The 22,523-nt window shown below is 39.0% G+C and overlaps 1 protein-coding gene across 3 annotated transcripts in view; it reads right to left on the bottom strand.

The window, feature by feature from the left end:
- The window catches only part of MAGI2 (membrane associated guanylate kinase, WW and PDZ domain containing 2), a gene marked incomplete at both ends in the record, with an annotated part of 1,373,853 nt that overhangs the window by 158,742 nt on the left and 1,192,588 nt on the right, over positions 1–22,523 (bottom strand). For all 3 annotated transcript variants that reach the window (XM_080936244.1, XM_080936243.1, XM_080936245.1), the window contains one exon: positions 4,487–4,518. In XM_080936244.1, the coding sequence (XP_080792370.1) occupies positions 4,487–4,518 (32 nt within the window). The remainder of the gene's footprint in view (positions 1–4,486; positions 4,519–22,523) is intronic.

The following is a 22,523-nucleotide window of genomic DNA, read 5'->3' on the forward strand; positions in this document are numbered from 1 at the left end:
CTGTTGGTGATGCTTGCATCTATGAATCCTGATCTCTTTCCTAGGTGGTCTCCCTTTGTGATTTTTTTTTTGTTTATATATCCATTTTCAATTCCTTCACCTGTTTGCTTGTATTTTCCTGGAGCTCTTTAAGTGATTTTTGTATTTCCTCTTTAAGGGCTTCTACTTGTTTACGTGTGTTCTCCTTTAATTCTTTAAGGGAGTTATAATGCACTTCTTGAGAACCTCCATCATCATTATGAAGTATGATTTTAAGTTCATATCTTGTTTTTCTGGTGTGTTTGGAAATCTACTAGCTGTGGTGGGAGAACTACTGGGTTCTGATGTTGCCAGGTTGTCTTGGTTTCCATTGCTTAGGTTCTTGCGCTTTCCTCTTGCCATCTTGTTATCTGTGATGTTAGGTGATCTTGTCATTTCTGACTGGAGCTTGTCTCTCCTGTGGGTCTGAGGACCTGTGAACTCAGGCCGGAGATTGCTCCTTGGTGTTTGGCCCTTTGTGGGCAGGCAGTGAGTTCTGATGGCAGTGAATCGGCTCTGTCTTCATGGGCTTGGGTGGGAGAATGATTCTGAGGCTCTTCTGGGTGCTCAGCAGTCTGTGGACAGGCCCTGAGTTCAGAGGGCAGTGACCGGCTCTCTCTCTCTCTGGGCTAGTAGAAACTCTTAAATGTGTATTTCAATCTTAATAGAAACACTGACATAAGAGAGTTTTCTTCTCATCTGTCATGGTGACCTTGCTATGATGTACCAGGTCACAGTTGTGTTAAAAGGCATAGCTTTTAAAAGTGATCAGTTTGACTGCTTTTAGGTGCTGCATGGATACATTTTAGCTGTGACTTTCTTGGTTCTGATTCTTACTCTTAAGATGATAAATGCTAAAAATTAAATACATTAGAAATATGGTCTAAGATGGGTTAACATCCCACTTGTCAATATGGAACTACAGGAAACACGCCCTCCTCCATCTTTTGCTGTGGGATTTTTAATATCCACATGTGTTTTGCTGGTGTGCATATTACTCCTGTATAACCACTGAAGAAGCTATGCTTCTGGTGAAATATTGGTATTTCTAAACAGCAGTCATAAAGCTAACAGAACAAATAATGCTTTAGGCATTTTAGAGGAAATTCTCTGTGGCAGATTGACAAATTCTATAATTTCTATAGCCCAGAGGTTGGGAAATTAGTCAAAAGTCTAGGTTGTGCCTGGTCAAGCATCCATAACTTCTTGCAATGGCATTCATCAAAACTCCCTCCCCTCTGTCAGGGGCGCTTTGAAAGCTGTGGAGTACAGAATCCCTGTGGAAAAGTAGACATCCAGTCTTCTCCCCCATGTAGTTCCTATCCTACTCCCTCAAAATAGGCTTACTTAGAAGTAAGCCAAAATAGCCAACCCAGGAGGCTACTGAGTAAACCTTTCTCTTGGCTGAGAGATACCCTGTGCTGAGGCTGAAAGGTTAGTTCTGTTGACTCCACCTTACTTTCTGAGAGACCTTGGTTTCTAGATTCCATGAATACCTTGAATTCGGATTCTGTCCCATTGCTCAAGGCCATGGGTATTACTTATTGTATCCATTGCTTCCCTGGCCTTGGGTAATTCAGTTTATCATATTTGACTAGCATGTATCTTACAACTAGGCTTATTGGGATGCTCTTGTCTCAGCAGTGACCATAACTAGGTTGATGTTTGTAAACATCTCACAAGATTAACAATGGAAATGAAGGAGAAAGGCTTTCCCCCTACAAAATCCTATTTCTACAATTTGTTTTCTTCCCTATGAGAGCAGGGGAAACACAACCTAACAAGTTTAAACTTCCTCCTGTACTATGATATGTGGGGCTGGGCAATGAAGGCATTGGGTTGGATTCTCTGAAACATACACCTAGATCCTGCCATGTGAAAACAATGGGAACTCATTATGAGTAGCATCTTACAAGTCCCTGAGTGCCACTTGGCTGAGACCAAGGTGGGGGCCAGGTCTCAATCAGGAAGTTCCCTCACTACATAAGTCATCAGTCTTACTTAAAAGACAGGTGTCTGGACCCAGACACTGTGTGGGTATGGTATATTTGTTTTAATTAACAATTTAGTACATTGTATTCATTCTGTGGAGTGATTTATGTGCTAAGAGTTTGTGCACTGGCATCTGGTTTCTACAGTGATAGATGTTTATACCTTTTGAGCTCAACCCATTGAAACACTATTGTAAGCACTTTACATGGATTAACTCAGAATCCCCATAGCAACAGACAAGAGGGTATTAGCATTTCTTCTATTTTACAAATATGGTCTTTGAGATGCAGAGGCCTTAAGCCGCTACTTTAAGGTCCATAAACCAACAAAGAGGAGCAGCAAACTTGAACGCAGGAAGTATGCTTAAGAGTATCCATTCTGACTGACTGGGCCTCTTCAGGACCTTAGTCCAAGGAGTTTTGTATAGACATGTGGAGGACATTAAATCAAAGGCCTTGCTTATTTACTTAGCTTGCAATCTGGAGGCCTAGGCCTTAGCTCTTGTAAAGATGCACAGGTTCAGGATTAATTGTACACTGGGTTCTATAAAGCCTTTTTGGGAATTATTGACTATGGGGTGTAATTACTATAATGATGGCAAATGCTGTAATTATGCCAAATGACATAATTTGTGTGACTGTAGTACATGTAAGGAAGTCACTAGATTGCATAATTGTTACACCATGATGAGGCTGCAAGGCTCCTGGTTAAATCAGATAAAGATGTACATAGCCACAGAGCCCAGATTGGAGTTGGGGATGGAACTATTTAGAAGCTGAGCAAGATAAGCCATGTTTCCCGTTATGCATTTAAAAATGCCATTTTCAAAATCGCATACATCACTAAGTCATTTACTAAGTTCAAGGCACCCTGCTTTCCCTCTGATGTATGCTGTAGACTAGCTGAGCAGAGTCATAAGTGAGGATCTACGTTGTGCGTGTCCTGACTTGCCACTGTATCTGTCCAGCTATAGGATTTAGACATTCTATAAGGGGAGCACATTCTAAGTCACAGGCAAAGGAAATCCTGAAAACCAGCTGGGCTTAGGAGACATAGGCAGCTAATACTTGCATAGATTGGGTGTTGAATGTCCATGTATTAAAGACTTGACCCTTGGACCAGCATGCCTGAGAAGTGTGGAACCTGGGAGATGGAGCATGCCACGAGTGTATTCTGTAAGAGGACTGAAGTCCCTTGCCCTTCCCTTTTTTCCTTTCTTCCCTGGCTTGTGATAAAAAATAAGCTTTCTTGCCATGAGGGGCTGCTAGCTATGCAAGCTTTAAGAATTAGGGCCAGTCAATCATAGAAAGGAACTTCCCTCTTTATAGGCTAGTTCTGATCTCAGGCATTTTGTTATAGTGCTAACACAACTTTAGAGTTTCAACGTTAGGGCAAGTGATGACTGTCTCTAACTGCTAAGCCCACTTAGCTAACTCAGTTTTGTAAGATCTTTATTGAAAACCACTAATTTCCTATGTTGGCATAAAGTTTCAGCATCTTTAAAAAAGGACGACTAAAGAGGTTAGGTGATGGTAGAAGTCACCAGTATTTGAATAGTCTTAGAAACTCTAGTCTAAGTGATTGTCATGTTTAGCATGTATATTATATTCAGTGATACATATAAATATATACTCAGGACATATTACTTATCAAAACAGAGCTAGAATATATGTGCATAGACATACACATATGTATTTCTTTCTATAGATATTAGAATGTAAATAAAAATGAAAACAATTTGATTTGTAGAACATGCCCTCCAGTCCTAGAGTATGTATTAATTTTGAAAATTCAATGTGACTACATGACAACATAGTATTTGTGATAGGAAAAACAAAAGGTTTAGAAAGTGTTTTGGTCGTATCGTTCTGAAAACGTTGGTGTGTATCTTGCAATGGGGATAATCATAGAAGTGTAAGTTATTCTAGTATTGTGGGAGAGACAGTAGAAGAAAATGGCTGGTAAAGGTGACCATGCAGACATGCATTGTCCTGGCAGAAATGACTCACAGCACTAACTGCTAAGGTTTATTGTTCAGTGCTTTGCTAGTACTCTTCTGGTTCACCGTACCTCACGGTTCATATGTAACCTGAATCAATTATATCGATTGTACATTAAAATCTATTGCCAAATTGTCAGGACACAAAAGTGAAAACAGGTCATATTTAGCATTTTGTTCACAAGTATTCTTTCTGTCATAGTTAAGAAATATTTTTTTTAAAAGTCAACTCTAAGAAACACATTTAGTGCACAAAGCATTAAAATGAGCGGAATTCTGAAAGTAAGATAACTTAGCCCTGTAATTGAGGACAAGAAGGGCACAGGGTCACACAGGGCCTGCTTTTCTGATATCCTGGAATTAATCTCAGGGGTGAAAGAGCGCTTAAGGCCACTCAATTCCTCAGCTCCCTGTTTTATTTACCAGGCATAAATAGGAAGTGGAAATAAAGAAAGAAACATAGGAATTCCAACTTACAGGCTTTGGAGTTTTCCATGGAGAAAAGAAACCTGGAAGAAAGAAGACAACATCTGAGCTTGGGAAAGACATCCCACTCCGGGGCACACTCCCAGGCACACTCCCGGGCACACATTGCACCGTGTTTGACTCCAAACGATCTGAGAGCAGCTCAGACAACCCAGAGGGGCTGTGAGCCTTCCTCGGGAAGCTAAAGGAACCTCTTGTACCACCGAGTCTAAGAAAAATGTTCTTCATTTGACAGCTGAGAATTTTGAGGTGCAAAGAGAGTTGCGTAACAATGGCGAATGTTGCTTTAGAAGGCCCAACCCTGAACCATGCTCAGGTGGCTGTCACCTAGCAGGAGCAGGAGAGATGCTAAGAGTAGACAGGTAAAATGTTAGATATATTTTAGAGGTAAAACCCCTGGCTTAGGGTAGGAAATAATTCTGAACTTTTGGACCCATTTATATACTTTAAAAACAACAAATATTTGTTATTCTTATGTTTAAAAGTAATTAATACATCTCTACTAAGACTCAGATCAAAGGATGGAGTTATGGCTGATTGGTTAAGAGTATTGGCTGTTGTTCCAGAGAACTTGAGTTCAGTTTCTAGCAACCACATAGTGGCTCACAGCCATTTGTAATGGGGTCTGATGCCCTCTTCTGGGTGTGTGTGTGAAGGCAGATCACTCACATACATATAAACCAACACATGAAAACCAGACTCATCTTATTAAATCTCACCTGCTGCTGCTCTCCACTGATCCCCTTTTTGAAAAAAAGTGCTAATGAGAGTTTCTGTTTTTGAGAAAAGATGTGGCTTGCACCCAAACACTCAGACATCCTCCATTCCCCACTGGCTACCAGGCAACAAGACGCTGAGTTATTTGTGAGGTACTGGAAGTCTCTCTGGCTTTGATGCAAAAGCTTTGAAAGTGGTCTCTCTGTTATAAAAGGCTTGTCTCTTCTTAAAACATTAAAAATTTCTTCCTTCTATAGAAGAGGTATAAGTGCCTGAGGCCTCAGCAGTAATAATGCCAGAACCAAAAGGGTCTAACAGGGGCATAGACAAGGCTTCGGGTGGTAAATCCACCACCTTTTGTTCTCAGACACTGCAGTCTCCTTCCTTACAAAGCTTTCCTTTAGGCTGACCTTACAGAAGGGTCCAGACCCAGGACTTCACTGGTCTCACTGAGATGCTTTCTGGAACATGTCTACTGCCAAGAAATGCTGAGTACCAGAGGCTGCCCTCTCTCTGTGTTACCAAGGAGGAGTTCAGAGATAGGTAGGAGGAAGTATCAGAATTTATTCCTTAGAGACAAATTATGTATAGTTTCTTATATTTCCTTTGCAATTTATTAATCATGGTACAAACAGTTAAATCATTCTGATTAAAAACATGTATCTCAGATATATGCAGTTTAGTCCTGATTAAGTCAGAGGGTCATGCTTTCAACATGATTAACCTCCGATCTTCCGCTCAGCCTCGATGACAGGACTATCAAAATACTATAATAGACTGGTCAAAATATTATATACTATAATGTGTCATATACTATAATTTCTTGATGGCCTCCCTAGGAAACCTAGTCTATTCCAAAGAACATTTAAAGAAAATAATCCTAACGAAACACATTAAAAAAAAAAAAAAAAACATTAGTCATTTAAGAGACATTCAAGTTATCATATTGAGGTTTATTTCTGGTTTTCTCTGGTAAGAGAGGACCACAGACTTCCCACAGCTGGGCAGCCTCTCGCGTACACACACACACATACTTGCACATGTGTGTGGATAGTGATTTCTACTGGCAGCTTTTATTTAAAGATCGTTTGCTGCATTTTCTTCTTGCAGTTCACCCCCTCCACCTCATCGAACACACACACACACACACACACACACCCCTCCCCTGGTCTCCTGAAACACACATTTTGACTGTTACCTTAGCTTTCTCTGTCCTGTGCATTTTACTTGGCTTGGTTTGCTGAGACAATTGCCTTTTTGGCCTTGAACTGCTTACCCCTGGTAAACAAGAAGGGATATAAATTCCCTTTCCTCGGGCCTTTTAGAGATAAGTCATTCCTCCTTATAAATCCAAAGCCATAAAGAAAGGGCTTTTTTTTCCTTTAAGTTTTAGTTTCTGGCTTTTAGTCTCCTCACCGTTACAGAATGTGCATATTAGAATTCTCCCGAGGGGTTAATTATTGTTTAATTATCTGTCTCATTATGTGCATATCGGTCATTTACGATCTGCCATGTTTGGCAACACACAATTCTGTGCGTTTACAAACTTGAACCCATTTCTTGAGTTTTGAGACCACAAAAGCTTCAAGGTATCACTCTGGACTAAATACAACAAGAGTTGTTACAGATGAGGAAGTTTAGATGAACCCGAGAGGGAAATTCAGATGCACTATCATATAAAGTGCACTGGACAGCTATAAACAAATAAATAAATACACACATACATAAATAAATAAAATCTGGCCACTTCAGAGTCATATAAAACTGAAGTATTATATATAACTCTACCTAGAAGTACAGTAAGATGGGAATGGAAAAATATAGCAAAAATAGCCTAAACAAGAAATTCTGTTCATTGAAGAGGGTGGGCTCATGAGAGAGGACAGCACTGATCTCACACCGAATTTACATTGAATTATGTATGTTAACTAAGCACAGCCTTAAAGAAACTAGAGCATAAGCTGTCAGATTAGATAGCCCATGTCTAGCTAGATGGACATATCAGGTAAAAAAATTTTCCATTACAAGCGTGTCTCACATACAGCATGAGCCATATTTCATGGGTCACAATGTTTTTGTCTAAATTCAAATTTAACTGTGAATTTGATATTTTTATTTACTAAAGCTGACAACCCCAAGCAGGAACCTCAGCAGACATTTTGAAAGTATCAGGCATCTCCTGAATGCCATATCCATTCATGTCAGTGGGACGAGGCATATTTACTATTTCCTTCGTTGTCTGGAACCTTGCTTTAGGAAATCCTCAGAACTCTGCATTTCCATAGATCCCTGGGATGGGCTGGATACTGGTTCATCAGGAACTAGACTGAGGACAGAGATGCAGAGCCCCGTGACCAATGTAGATCTCACTCAGGCCAATTCTGCAACCTGCTGCTGTTGGCCACAGTGCTTCCTCCTAAGCAGGATTCTTAAGAGGAGCTCTTTTCAGTACAGACATCTGACGCTTGATACTTCAAATAAAAGGAGCAAAGTGAGAAATAGATCAGGGAAACAATTCTATTCACACCTTGTATAAAGGATAATAAAACACCGAAGCAAGGAGTCGAAGACGACACCAGAAGGTGGGAACATCTCCATGCTCATGGATTGGCAGGATTAATATTGTGAAAGTAGTCATCCTACAGAGACCACAAACAGATTCAATGCAGCCCTCATCAGATTTCCAATGCAATTTTTCACACAAAAGGAAAAGAAAAACATCTTAAGTTTCATATGGAAACCCAAAACGCACAAGATAGGTAAACCAATTCTGAACAATAAAAGAATAGTTAGAGGTGTCACCACCCTGGATTTCAGTTATACTATATATCTACAGTAATAAAACCAGCATGATACTGGCATAGAAACAGACATACTAATCAATAGAATAGAACTGAAGAACCCACATACAGTTCTACACATTTACAGTCCCCTGATTTTTGACAAAAAGGCTAACACTGGGGAAAAAACAACAGCAACAGCAACAACCACAACCACAACAAACTAGCATCTTCGACAAGTGGCGCTGGTCAAACTGGATTGTTACATAAAAAAAGAAGAAAAGTTGGTCCTCATCTTTTATACTGAGCAAAACTCAACTCTAAATCAGTCAGGAGCCTGATATTCTAAGTCTGATCAGGGAGAAAGTAGGGACTACTTTGATCTCATCGGTGCAGGAAAGGATGTTCTGAACAAGATTCCAATAAACTCAGACACTAAGGCCAACAACTGACAAGTAAAAAATCATAAAACCAAGAAGCTTCTGTAGAGCAACGGGCACTGTCATCAGGTGAATGACAGCAGGGTTAGTATCTAGACTATACAAGAAACTGAAAAATTAACCAGCCAGAAAGCAAACAACCCAGTCTTAAATTGGGACATAAATAAAGAATTCGCTAATGTAGAGAAGAAAATACAAATGTCTGAAAAGCACATACAAATGTTTAACATCCATCAGGGAAAGGCAAATTTACATTACTCTGAGATTTCAACTTACTCCAGTCAGAATGGCTATGATCGAAGGAGAATGCTGCTTGCTGGTGTGTGTAGGGAATGGGGAACTAATGGGGCCAGCCAGTGTAGAAATCATTATGGAAAAGACTCACAAACTAGACATAGGTATATCACAGGATACATAGAGATACCTGTCTATTCATGTGCACGGATGCTCTCTTCACAACAGCTAAGAAGTAGAAACAGCCTTGATGCCTATCAACCGATGAACTGGTAATGAAGAAATGTGGTACCTTTATACAATCAAATGGTATCAGGGTTAAGAAAAAAAAAATCCAGGTAGAGGGATGAAGCTGAAACAAACACTCTCTGGGGTAACACAGGTCCAGAAAGACAAGATGTTTTATGTTTTTTTAAATCGTTTATAGATGCTATCTCAGCCTTCAGATATGGATTTTTAATTTGGAATAGCCATAGGTATCCAGGAATTAGAGGCTATTGAAGGTGGGTCTCCAGGGAGGGGAGAGAAAATATAGTGGTATAAAAGGTTAAAGGGGATAAACAGGGTGGGATACACAGGAGAGAATATGCTGGAAGAATAAGCAAACACTGAAAACATCTTAAAGAAGCCATACAGAAACCTATTACTGGAGAAGCTGTCTAACACACACACACACACACACACACACACACACACACACACACACACAGTTTAACTAGAGTCACCCCGTAATGAGTCAACATTATCCCTACTACAAAAACACAAATAACCATTCCTGACACTGGCCTTTTAAATCTTTTGGGAGTTGTTAGCAAGTGAGAGCCCATAGACCCCCCAAACATGATAGCCTATTGCAAACACTGACTACCCTCCAGAACTTGATGGCAAAACCCTACTGTGACGACACCATGCACTTGACTCATAAAACATGGAGAAATCCAACTGGCACTGTGCTGGAGGTGTCTCCCCGCTGGGTAGCTTTCATAGGTAATTACCGGTTGTAGCCAGTTGTGAACTGTGTGAGCTACAACCAGGATGCTTCTGTGACAATTCACAGCCGCTTTCACCATTACAGATGATGAACAGTCTTAAGATCGCCCCATTGAAAAAAGGACCAGAACATGGTGAACACTGTCTCAAAGCCCTATCAATGTGAAACAACGCCAGAATAGCATTTTGAGATTTCCCGAAAGTTCTCCAAATAGAACTAAATCTTGAAATGCACTTCTATTTTTCAGCTGATAAACTGAATGCCCACTGTGAAATGTGAGGAGATTTATTTAGCAGGAACCTAGGCATATGATCCAAGTTTTAAAGGTTTTTGCTGCAATGTCATGTATCTTCAGGATGGATCTGCAGTTACCAGGAACGATTAAAATGCTGGGGGAACACTTTCCTTTTTTAAAAAATTATTTTTTCACTTTTATTGGATTTTTAAAATTTACATTTCAAATGTTATCCCCTTTTCTGGTTTCCCCTCCACCTTCCCTGCTTCTATGAGTGTGCTCACCCACCTGCTTGCTCTCTGCCCTAGCATCCCCTATACTGGGGCAACGAGCCATCACAGGACCAAGGACCTCTTCTCCCATTGACGCCCAACAATGCCATCCTCTGCTACATATGTAGCTGGAGTCATGGGTCCCTCCATGTGTGCTCTTTGGATGGTGGTTTAGTCCCTGGGAGCTCTGGGGAGTCTGTTTGGTTGATATTGTTGTTCTTCCTATGGGGTTCCAAATTCATTCAGCTCCTTCAGTCCTTTTTCTAACTCCCCCATTGAGGGTCCAGTGGGTGTCTGCGACCATCTGCCTCTGTATTTGTCAGGCTCTGGCAGAGCCTCTTGGGAGACAGCTATATCAGGCTCCTGTCAGCATGCACTTCTTTGGCATCTGCAATATTGGCTGGGTTTGGTGGCTGTATATAGGCTGGATCCCCAGGTAGGGCAGTCTCTGGGTGGCCTTTCCTTCAGTCTCTGTTCCACACCTTGTCTCTGTATTTGCTCCTGTGAGTATTTAGATCCCCCTTCTAAGAAGGACTGAAGCATCCACATTTTAGTATTCCTTCTTCTTGAGCTTCATGTGGTCTGTGAATTGTATCTTGGGTATTCTGAGCTTTTGGACTAATATTCACTAATATTCAGTGAGTGCATACCTTGTGTGTTCTTTTGTGACTAGGTTGCCTCACTCAGGATGATACTTTCTAGTTCCATCCAGTTGCCTAATAATTTTATGAAGTCATTGTTTTCAAGAGCTGAGTAGTACTCCATTGTGTAATTGTACCACTATTTCTGTATCCATTCCTCTGTTGAAGGACTGAGTTTTCCCCAGATTCTGGCTATTGTAAATAAGGCTGCTATGAACATGGTGGACCACATGTTTTTGTTATATATTGGAGCATCTTTTGGGTATATGCCCAGGAGTGGTATAGCTGGGTCCTCAGGTAGTACTATGTCCATTTTTCTGAGGAACTGCCATATTGATTTCTAGAGGGGTTATACCAGTTTACAACTCTACCAACAGTGGAGGAGTGTTCTTCTTTCTCCACATCCTCACCAGCATGTGCTGTCACCTGCGTTTTTGATCTTAGTCTTTCTGACTGGTGTGAGGTAGAATCTCAGGTTTATTTTGATTTGCATTTCCCAGATGACTAAGGATGTTGAGCATTTTTTTAGGTGCTTCTCAGCCATTTGATATTCCTCAGTTGAGAATTCTGTTTAGATCTGTCTCCCATTTTTTAATGGGTTATTTGATTCTCTGGAGTCTAATTTTTTGAGTTCTTTGTATATATTGGATATTACCCCACTATCAAATGTAGGATTGGTAAAGATATTTTCACAATCTGTTGGTTGTTGTTTTGTCCTATTGACAGAGTCCTTTGCCTTACAGAAGCTTTGCAATTTTATGAGGTCCCATCTGTTGATTCTTGATCTTAGAGCATAAGCCACTGGTGTTCTGTTCAGGAAGTTTTCCCCTGTGCCTATATGTTCTAAGGTTTTTCCCACTTTATCTTTGACTAATTTCAGTGTTGTGACCTTTCCATAGCCTGCACAGACTGTTCAGACCTTGTTTACCCCCTCAGCCTTGAGCTTGGATAGCTACATCAGCCTTATAGGTCTAAAACAGGCACATCTGCAATGGCCTACAGCGGTTAGTTTTCAGTTACTGATAATTGCAGTTCTGCCAAGAAATAGGAACTTACCTGTTTCAATGCCACCTGCTGTCACTCTACCCTTCAAATCCTGGGCTGGGTTTTGTGGTGTTTTTTTTAATTTTCTTTTTCTTTTCCTTTATCCACTAGATGGTAATCATTGAACTTTGAGCCTTGATCAGCACAGTTGTTTTGGCTCCATGCTTCTCTTGCCCTTGTCTAACTCAGTTCTAGCCCTCCCCTTAGGTGACCCCTGCTCAACCTGGAGCCACTGGATGGCCACACAGTGTACCTTGTTTTATATAGAGGTCCTTGATCCACTTGGACTTGAGCTTTGTACAGGCTATAAGAATGAATCGATTTGCATTCTTCTATATGCTGATTGCCAGTTGAGCAAGCACCATTTGCTGAAAATGCTGTCTTTTTCCCACTGGTTGGTTTTGGCCCCTTTGTCCAAGATCAAGTGACCATAGGTGTGTGGGTTCATTTCTGGGTCTTCAGTTCTGTTCCATTGATGTATCTGACTGTCTCTGTACCAATACCATACATTTTTTCCCTTATTACTATTGATCTGTAATATAGCTTGAGGTTAGGGATGGTGATTCCCATAGAAGTTCTTTTATTGTTGAGAACAGTTTTTTTTTTTTCTATCCTGAGTTTTTTTTTTTTATTATTCCAAATTAATTTGAAAACAGCACTTTCTAACTCTATGAAGAATTGAGTTGGACTTTTGATGGGAACTGCATTACATTTGTAGATTGCTTTTGGCAAGATGGCCATTTTTACTATATTAATCCTGTCAATCCATGAGCTTGGGAGATCTTTCTATCTTCTGAGATCTTCTTCAATTTCTTTCTTCAGAAACTGAAAAGTTCTTCTCATAAAGATTTTTTGTTTGCTTGGTTAGAGTCACACCAAAGTATTTTATATTGTTTGCGACTGTGTGAAGAATGTCATTTCCCTAATTTCTTTCTCAGTCTTTTTATCCTTGAATAGAGGAAGGTTACTGATTTATTTAAGTTAATTTCATATCCAGCCACTTTGCTGAAGTTGTTTATCATCTGTAGAAGCTCTCTGGTGGAACTTTTGGGCTTACTTAAGTATACTATCATGTCATCATCTTGAAATAGTGATATTTTTACTTCTTCCTTTCCAATTTGTATCTATTTGACCTTCTTTTGTTGCCTAATTTCTCTGGCTTGGACTTCCAGTACTATATTGAATAGGTAGGCCTTGTCTAGTTCCTGATTTTAGTGGGATTGCTTCAAGTTTCCTCTTCATTTAGTTTGATGTTGGCTACTGGTTTGCTGTATATTACTTTCATTTTGGTTAAGAATGGACCTTGAATTCCTGATCTTTCCAAGACTTTTACCATTTGAATTTTGTCAAATGCTTTCTCATCATCTAATGAGATGATCATGCACTTTTTTCTTTGACTTTGTTTATATAATGTATTACGTTGATGGATTTCCATATATCAACCCTTTCCTGTATCCCTGGGATGAAGCCTACTTGATCTTGATGGACGATCATTTTGATGTGTTCTTGGATTTGGTTTGCAAACATTTTATTGAGTATTTTTGTATTGATATTCATAGGGAAATTACTCTAAAGTTCTCTTTCTTTGTTGAGTCTTTGTGTAATTTAGGTGGCTTCACTGCATGGATTTGGTAGTGTTCCTTCTGTTTCTATTTTGTGGAATAGTTTGAAGAGTATTGGTATTAGGTTTTCTTTAAAGGTTTGATAGAATTCTGCACTAAACTCACCTAGTCTTGTACTTTTTTGTTGTTGTTGGTAGACTTTTAATGAATGCTTCTATTTCTTTAGCAGTCACAAGATTGTTGAGATGGTTTATCTGATTCTGATTTAACTTGGGTACCTGGTATCTGTGTAGAAAACTTTACATTTCTTCTATACTTTCCAGTTTTGTTGAGTATAGGCTTTTATTGTAGTATCTTATTATTGTTTTGATTTCCTTGGTTTTTGTTGTTATGTCTTCCTTTTCATTTCTGATTTTGTTAATTTGGATACAGTCTCTATGCTCTGATTAGTCTGGCTAAGGGTTTATCAATCTTGTTGGATTGCTCAAAGAAGCAGCTCCTGGTTTTGTTGATTCTTTGTATAGTTTTTTTTTTTTTTTTTTTTTTTTTTTTTTTTTTTTTTTTTTCCTACTTGGTTGGTTTTATTCCTGAGAAGAAGGTATATTGTTTTGTTTTAGGATGACATGTTTTATAGGTATCTGTTAAATCCATTTGTTTCATAAATTTTGTTAGTTTCACTGAGTCTCTTTAGTTTTTGTTTCCATGATCTCTTCATTGCTGAGAGTGGGGTGTGAAGTCTTCTATTATTATTGTATGAGGTACAATGTGTGCTTTGAGCTTTAGTAAGGTTTATTTTATGAATTTGCTTGCCCTTGCATTTGGAGCATAGATATTCAGAACTGAGATTTTATCTTGGAGGATTTTTTTCTTTGATGAGTATGAAATGTTCTTCCTTATCTTTTTTTTTTTTTTTTTGATAACTTTTGGTTGAAAGCTGACTTTTTTGATATTAGAATGGGTATTGCAGATTGTTTCTTGGGACCATTTCCTTGGAAATTTTTTTCCAGCCATTTACTCTAAAGTAGTTTCTGTCTTTGTCATTGAGGTGCATTTCCTGTATGTAGCAAAATGCTGGGTCCTGTTTAAATATCCAACCTGTTAGTCTAGGTCTTTTTACTGGGGAGTCAAGCCCTTGTGTTGGAGTTTTCCATCTATTATTCTTTGTTGGGCTAGGTTTGTGGAAATATACTGTGTAAATTTGGTTTTGTCATGGAATATCTTGGTTTCTCCAGCTCTAGTAATTGAGAGTTTTGATGGATAAAGTAGCCTTGGCTGGCATTTGTGTTGTCTTCAGGTCTGTATGAATTCTGCTCAAGATCTTCTAGTTTTCATGGTCTCTGTTGAGAGACTGTGTAATTCTGTAATTCAGAAAGGTCTGCCTTTACATGTTACTTGCCTTTTCCCCCTTATTGCTTTTAATATTCTTTGTTTTCTGCATTTGGTGTTTTGACTATTATGTGAAGGGAGTTTCTTTTCTGGTCCACTCTGTTTGGAGTTCTGTATGCTTGTATGCTTATGGACATCTTTCTTTAGGTTAGGAAAGTTTTCTTTTATAATTTTGTTGAAGATGTTTACTGTCCCTTTAAGTTGAAAATCTTTACTTTCTTCTATGCCTATTATCCTTAGGTTTGGTATCCTGGATTTTCTGGATGTTTTGGGTTAGGAACTTTTTGTGTTTTGCATTTTCTTTGACAGTTGTGTCAGTGTTTTCTATGTTATCTTCTGCCCCTGAGATTTTCTCTTCTGTCTCTTGTATTCTGTTGGTGATGTTTCTATTACTCCTGCTCTCTTTCCAATGTCTTCTATCTCCAGGGTTGTCTCCCTTTGTTATTTCTTTATTATTTCTATTTGCATTTTTAGATCCTGGATGGTTTTGTTTAATTCCCTCACCTGTTTGTTCATGTTTTTCTGTAATTTGTTAAGGGATTTTTGTGTTTTCTCTTTAAGGACCTCTACTTGTTTACCTGTTCTCCTGTCTTTAAGGGAGTTATTTGTGTCCCTCTTAAAATCCTCTATTATCATTATGAGATGTAATTTTTAAACCAGAATCTTGCTTTTCTGGTGTGTTGGGGCATCCTGGACCTGCTGTGGTAGAAGAACTGGGTTCTGATGAAGCAAAGTAGCCTTGGTTTCTGTTGCTTAGGTTCTTACACTTGCCTCTCACCATTTGGTTATCTCTGGTGTTAGCTGGTTTTGCTGTCTCTCAAAGTGGCTTGACCCTCACGTGTGGTTTCACTCCTGGGAGATCATCTTTCTCGCAGCAGGATCTGGGTACAGAGAGCTGTAGCACTGGGTCAGCTCTGGGTGTAGAAGGAAATCAGTAGAATTGGGAAAATACTTTCTCATTTCTTTCTTATGCAGAGGAAAAGGAGTAGGAGCCATTTTGAAGAAAAGCCCTGTTTTCTCACAGATGTTCATGCAAGGTATCACTGAAAGCTGTATTTCTCTTTGCTTTAAAACAAAGACTTGGTAATGTGAACGCATTCAACAGTACTCAAGTAGACACTTATAAGCAGTCCCTGACCCAACAGTGCCTCAGCTTATATTATTTATAACTTCATGAAGGTGTCAGAATAATATTACACGTGGTACAAAGTATATTTTAAATTTTGATCTTTTCTAGGCAGTTGTAAGGTAAGATTTTCTCTTCTGCTTGAGAAAATCTTAGGTGGTGACATCCAGGAGCAATTCCCTAGTCAGCTGCATAAGGAAAGAAGAATGCAGATTACTGTCTACAGGACTCAGGGTTTCTAAGATCTTACCTTTACTTTACTAGTTTTAATAACTGTAATTTTAACAGGACAAAGGCTTTTTATAAGGAAATAAACCCATTCTGAGTCAGGGGTCATTGATATGCCTTTATTAAAGTAGCAAATTTTATGTCATTTATATTTCATCACAAAAGCACAGTTCTTTTCTTTAAAGGTTTGTTTATATATTTATTACTTATTTTATGTATATGAGTGCTTTACCTGCATGTACACCTAGATACCAGAAGAGGGCATCAGAATTTATTATACATGGTTGTGAGCCACCATGTGGCTGCTGGGAATTGAACTCAGGACCTCTGGAAGAGTAGATGGTGCTCTTAACCAGTAATTCTTAAAAAGGGAGAAAAGTGAAGGAAAGAGTAAAAGGAGAGTAAAAATAAGTGAATATCATTTGTATGAGAGAGAGAGAGAGAGAGAGAGAGAGAGAGAGAGAGAGAGAGAGAAGAAAACAAGAAATGAGATTCCCCTCCAGAGTCTCTACAAGCTATACCTGGATTCCGCCACATAGACATTTTTGCTGTATATTATATATGCACATTATAATATATACATACATATATTTAACAGAAACTCACCTATCCCAGGTCAGCCTTAACTTATATCCCTGTTCCCACCTTCTGAGTGCTGGGACTCAGGCATGCAACATTAAGCTTGTCTTCTTTGGTGCTAGGGATGACTGTACATGCCTGATGCCCGAGTTCTCAGTGGCCAGCTCTCTACCAAGCCAGCCAGGCCCCTGTGACTCTAGTATCCCCATCACAGAGGCCCTCAGAGGACAGCCTCCCTCACAGTTCTGAAGCCTTAGAAGCTCTCCAACAGATGAGACTATTTGTAAAAAAAAAAGGTCGGGGGGGGGGGGGGAGGGGCAGAAGCACCAGAGGTTTTTAGAATTTTTCAGTTAGAGCTAATTTGGGAGAGAAAAATGCTACTAATAAAGCTAATCCTTACTCTTTTTTTTTTTTTTTTCTCAGCCTGGCAAACAGACTTTCCATTAAAAAAAAAAAAAAAAAAAAAAGACCTGTCTTTGGTAAATGCAAGCTAGCAAGTAATGAGCAAGTTCCCGCAACCCCAGTGTGAGTGTTGCTTACCTTTTTCCTTGTTTTGATGAATTTGTGTGTGTGTGTGTGTGTGTGTGTATGCGTTTATTAAAATTCATTAAATGGCTTAAGCTCTGCAGTTCCTGTAGACAATTTGTTTAAGCCACTTGAAGTAGGTAAAAGGACAATTTCTCCTAATGGAATCGACCTAGGCTAAGAACCAACCTTTTCCTTGAGGAATCAGGGATTCAACCCCACTGGCATACGACCAAGCAATTAATTCAGTGTGCAGGGAAAAATATCTCATATTGCCTGCCACTTTGACCTGTAACAGTATACTGTTATATATTTATAATTTATATATAAATTTTATGTAACACATAAATCAGATTTTATGTGGTGAGGTTTTCTTTGTGATAAGTTAAATTGATTTTTTTTGTATATTATATATAAACATTTAAAAAATAAAAACCATAAAGCCATTCTCAAATATCATTCTTCCCTTCGGATTTTTATAAAGAGAACATATCAAGAAATCTCAATGAGTATCACAGAGGATAAGCTGAACATTCTTTTGATAAAATCAGAGCTTAATAAAAAACATTCAAAATAAATAAGAAAGACAGTTAGCCTCAAACAGGGATAGACAGAAAGGGTAGTATGAGTGAGGTTTAATATATGCCTATAGAAAATATGATACATTAGAGAGGACATTCTTTACGGACCAAACTTGGGTCCCCTGGAAGAGCATCAAGTGCCCTTAATGGCTGAGACACCCCTCCAGACCCATCAGAGGCTTTCAATTTGTGTTCTAAACAAGACGAGGGGCAAAGAGAGAAAAACTGCTTGGGTTTCTGGTACATTGCAAACACTCCGCAAGAAAACGAAGAATATCAATACTTTGTAGTAGAAAAACTAAGCTCTGGGAGTCATGCACCAATAATAAAGGGCTAAATGGGAATTATAAAACAGGAAAGGAGAAAATAGGTCAGGAAAGACAGGACAGAGAGGGAAACTGGGAGGGAGAGATAACACCAAGGGCTAAAAGGAAATCATGTGGAAGCCTACTGGCTGTGTGCAGAATGACACCAGACTTTTAACAGTTATCGTCAATAGGCTTCACTACTGTTTCACAAAATATAAATGGAAGGAACATTGTCCAATTTGTCTTATGAGGCCACAGTTACCCTGATACTTAAAATACAGACCACGTTGCATCATAAACACAGATGCAAAAGATTCTCAATAAAATAGTTATGAAATAAATCCAAGAACACATTAAAAAAATCATTCCAGAGATGCAGAGATGGTTCAACATATATATAAATCAATAAATGTGATTCACTATATGAGTAGGATGAAAGAAAAAAACATATATGATCATCTCATTAGATGCAGAAAATGCCTTGGGCAAAATTCAATGCCTCTTCGTGATAGAAGTCTTGGAGAGATTAGGGATACAAGGGACTTTTCGACAAACTAAAGGCAGTTTACAGTAAGTCCATAGCCTACATCAACTTAAATGGGGAGAAATTCTAAAGCAATTCCACCAAAATCAGAAGCATGACAAGGTTCTTGCTTCTCTTCATACCTCAGTGTAGTACTTGAAGTCTTAGCTAGAGCGATAAGACAACTGCAGGAGATAGGAGGGATACAAACCAGAGGGAGGAAGATGAGCTCTATTTGCAGATGGTATAATAGTATATGTAAGTGACTCTAAAACTCCACTAGGGAATTGCATTTTTTTTTTTTTTTGATAAACACTTTGAGAAAAGTAGGAGGCTACAAAAATCAACTCAAAAAAATCAGTAGCCTTCCTAGATACAAAAGATGAATGGACTGAGAAAGCAATCGGGGGAACAACATCCTTAAAGATATAAACAATATCCTTAACATTATAAAATACCTAGCCAAACATGTACAAGATTTGTGGATTAAAAACCTCAAATCCTTAAAGAAAAATATTGACAATATCAGAATATGGAACAATCTCCCACGCTCATGGATCAAAAGGATTAACAGTAAAAATGGCCAGCTTACCAAAAGCAATCGACTGATTCAATACAATTCCATCAAAAAGCCAGCACAATTCTTCATAGATTTTGAAAGGATAATTTTCATCATCAGATAAAAACAGTGAATAATAGAAGAACTTCTGGAGGTATCACCATCCTTGATTTCAAAATGCACTACAGACTTACAGCAATATAATCTGCATGGGTATTGGCACAAAAGCAGACATGCTGATCAACACAATCAATCTGAAGACCTGCACATAAATCCACACATGTATGAACACCTGAGTTTTGATAAGCAAGTCAGATACACACACTGGAATAAAGAAAGCATCTTCAATAAATGGTATATTACCCAATAGATGCATGTGAAAGAACACAAAGAAATCCATACGTATTACCCTACACAACACTCAACTCCTAGTGGATCAAAAAAATCTCAACATCAAACTAGATACACTGAACCTAACAGAAGAGAAAGTGGGAATTGTTGGAACAATGTTCAAGAATGGAGTTGTGTGAGGAGAATCCTGAGGAAACGTTAAGGAAATGAGAGCCTTTTGACCTCAGTTTCTTCAAACACAGACTTTTTTGTTTGTTAGTATACAGGGTTTTGTTTTTAATATATATTTTCAATATCAGCCCTCTATCACATGTGTGCCCCCAATAAAAGTGGGGTACAGATCTAAACAGAGCATTTTGGAGAGGAGAATCTCGAAAGGCTGAGATATTTAACATCCTTAGCCATCATGGAAATACAAATCAAACTACTTTGAGATTTTGTCTTACACCAGTAAGAATGGCTAAGATCAAGCAATAAAACAAATGAAAGCTCATGTTGATGAGGATGTAGAACAAGGGGAACACTTATCTGAGTGAAAACTTGTACATATACAATGAAAAGTAGTATGAAATTCCTCAGAAAGGTGGGAATTGATGGACCTCAGGGTCAGGTATACATCCATTAGGCTTGTACTCAAAGGATGCTTCACCCCCCCCCATAGAGACAATTGCTCAACCATGTTCATCTCCTCTCTTCATAATAGACAGAAATTGGGAATAACCTAAATGTCCTTTAACAGATTAATGGATATAAAACTGTGATACATTTACACATGGAATATTACTCTGACATTAAAAAAAAAAACGAAATCATGAAATTCACAGGTAAATGGATGCAACTGGGGGGGGGGGGATAATCATTTCAAGAGAGGTAAACCAGACCACAAAGACAAATATGGTATGCACTCACTTATATGTGGATATTGTGTTAAATCAACAATGAGCAAGCTTCTGTTTATAGAACCATAGAGTAAGGGATGAGGGGGAAACAGATCATTCTAGAAAAGGGACATAGAAAAGACAGTTATGAATAGATGAGGCGTTTCTAGAATGGCAGATCAAGCAGGGAGGAGAATGGAAAAGGGAATGATGGGAAAGATGGATAAAATGAAGGACAATTTGAGGGGTGGTAGGAAAGCAAAATGCAGTAGAAGCTTCCTAAAAAATATAGATATATAAAGGTGATGTAAATAGAATCACGAAATAATGGGGGAGACAGAGCCACAACAGGCATCTCTTGTCACCAAATGAAACTTCCAGTACAGGGAATGAGTTATGTTTAACTGAGTTGCTCTTCATGGGTTTCCATGGGTTTCCATGGGAATCCCCAAATAACTCAGGCTATCGCCCAGACTATGTGGGTTGCTCAGCACAAACTGATAGCAAGTCCCTTTCATTGAAGACAATACTTAAACAACTCACTGTACACAGAAGTTGAGCTGGTGAATACCTAGAGCTTCAGCTCCTACTGACTTGTGTTCTTGGTACCAGAAGGTACTTGGCATACCACTAAAGAAAAAATGTAGACATTGCTCCATCTATAAAACCTTGACTCTACAATAGTGTCCTACCTTCAAAATAGGTTAGTACAATGGTGGTCCAGAGCCCATAGGAATGACTAATATATGATTTGGCTTAAGTCCTAGTCCATGAAATGGAATCCATACCTGATACTACTTGGGTGGACAAGAACCTGAAACCAGATAGTTCAGGGATCTAGGATAGAACCGGATGCTACTGCTCCACTAAAGAAATACACTCATACAGACGACTCCTAATGATGTTCTGCTACTCATTGAGCGATGCCTTGCTCAACCATCAGGGAAGCAGATAGGAACAAATACACAGTGACCTACAGCCAGACAATGGGCAGGGAGTGAACGAACTTGAAACAATCCCCTAATTAAATCCCTCACCCGAGAGAACCCTATGGGAGAAGGGACAGGAACAATGTCAAGGCCAGAGGACCGAGGATGCTAGGCCTTCTAAATTAGGGTCAGTGCACATATGAACTCACAGATCCCGAGGCAGCATGCGCAGGCCTTCGTGAGTCTGCACTGCATAGGGTCCTAGAGCTGAAAGAATTGGACAGATGCCCCTTCCCTAACGCAGAAGCTGTCTCCGATTGGTAATCACTCACAATCGAAAATTTTGTTTACTCCAAGGGAATTTCACCTGGAAAACAAACTACTCTTACGGGTGGGCCAAAAGGCCAGTGGTAGATGGCAAACTGAAAACTAACTGAATCACACACTTGGAGGTTTCTTGTTGCATAATGTCACATCAGGGCCTTTTCTTTTGTATTTCATTATTTTCATTTCTATCTCTGTCTTTGTCTTCCTCTCTACCCTCTCCCTCTCCTCCCTCTCCCTTCCCTCCGATTATCTATCCATGTATCTAACTACCTATCATCCATCCATCCATCCATCCATCCATCCATTCATCCATCCATCATCTCTATCTTCTCTTTTTTACCCTATAGGTCTTCTGTGTATATATTGTGACTTCCATTTCTTTTCATGGAATTCCTAAGTATGGAAATGAGTGGATCTCTGCATCTGAATTTGTCTCTCTGTGTGTTTGTTTGTGTGTGTGTGTGTGTGTGTTTTGTGTGCATGCATATGCATTTGCACATGCCTTTTCTTGGCCTTTATTCTTCTGTTTGTTTTCTCCCTATTCTGATGTGTTTGTTTTATCTTATTTTGTTTTCTTTTATTATTAACTCTTAGAAGCCTGTTTGATTTCTAATGGAAGACAGAAATTGGGTGGATCTGAATAGAAGTAGAGGGAGGCAAAACTAAAATCAGAATATATTATATGAAAACAAAGTATTTCCGAAGCAGAGACTGAAGCAAAGGCCATCCAGAGACTGCCCCACCTGGAGATACACCCCATATACGGACACCAAACCAGACAATATTACTGATGCTAAGAAGTACAATACATG

This window comes from Micromys minutus (assembly GCF_963924665.1).
Source record: "Micromys minutus genome assembly, chromosome: 23".
NCBI lineage: Eukaryota > Metazoa > Chordata > Mammalia > Rodentia > Muridae > Micromys > Micromys minutus.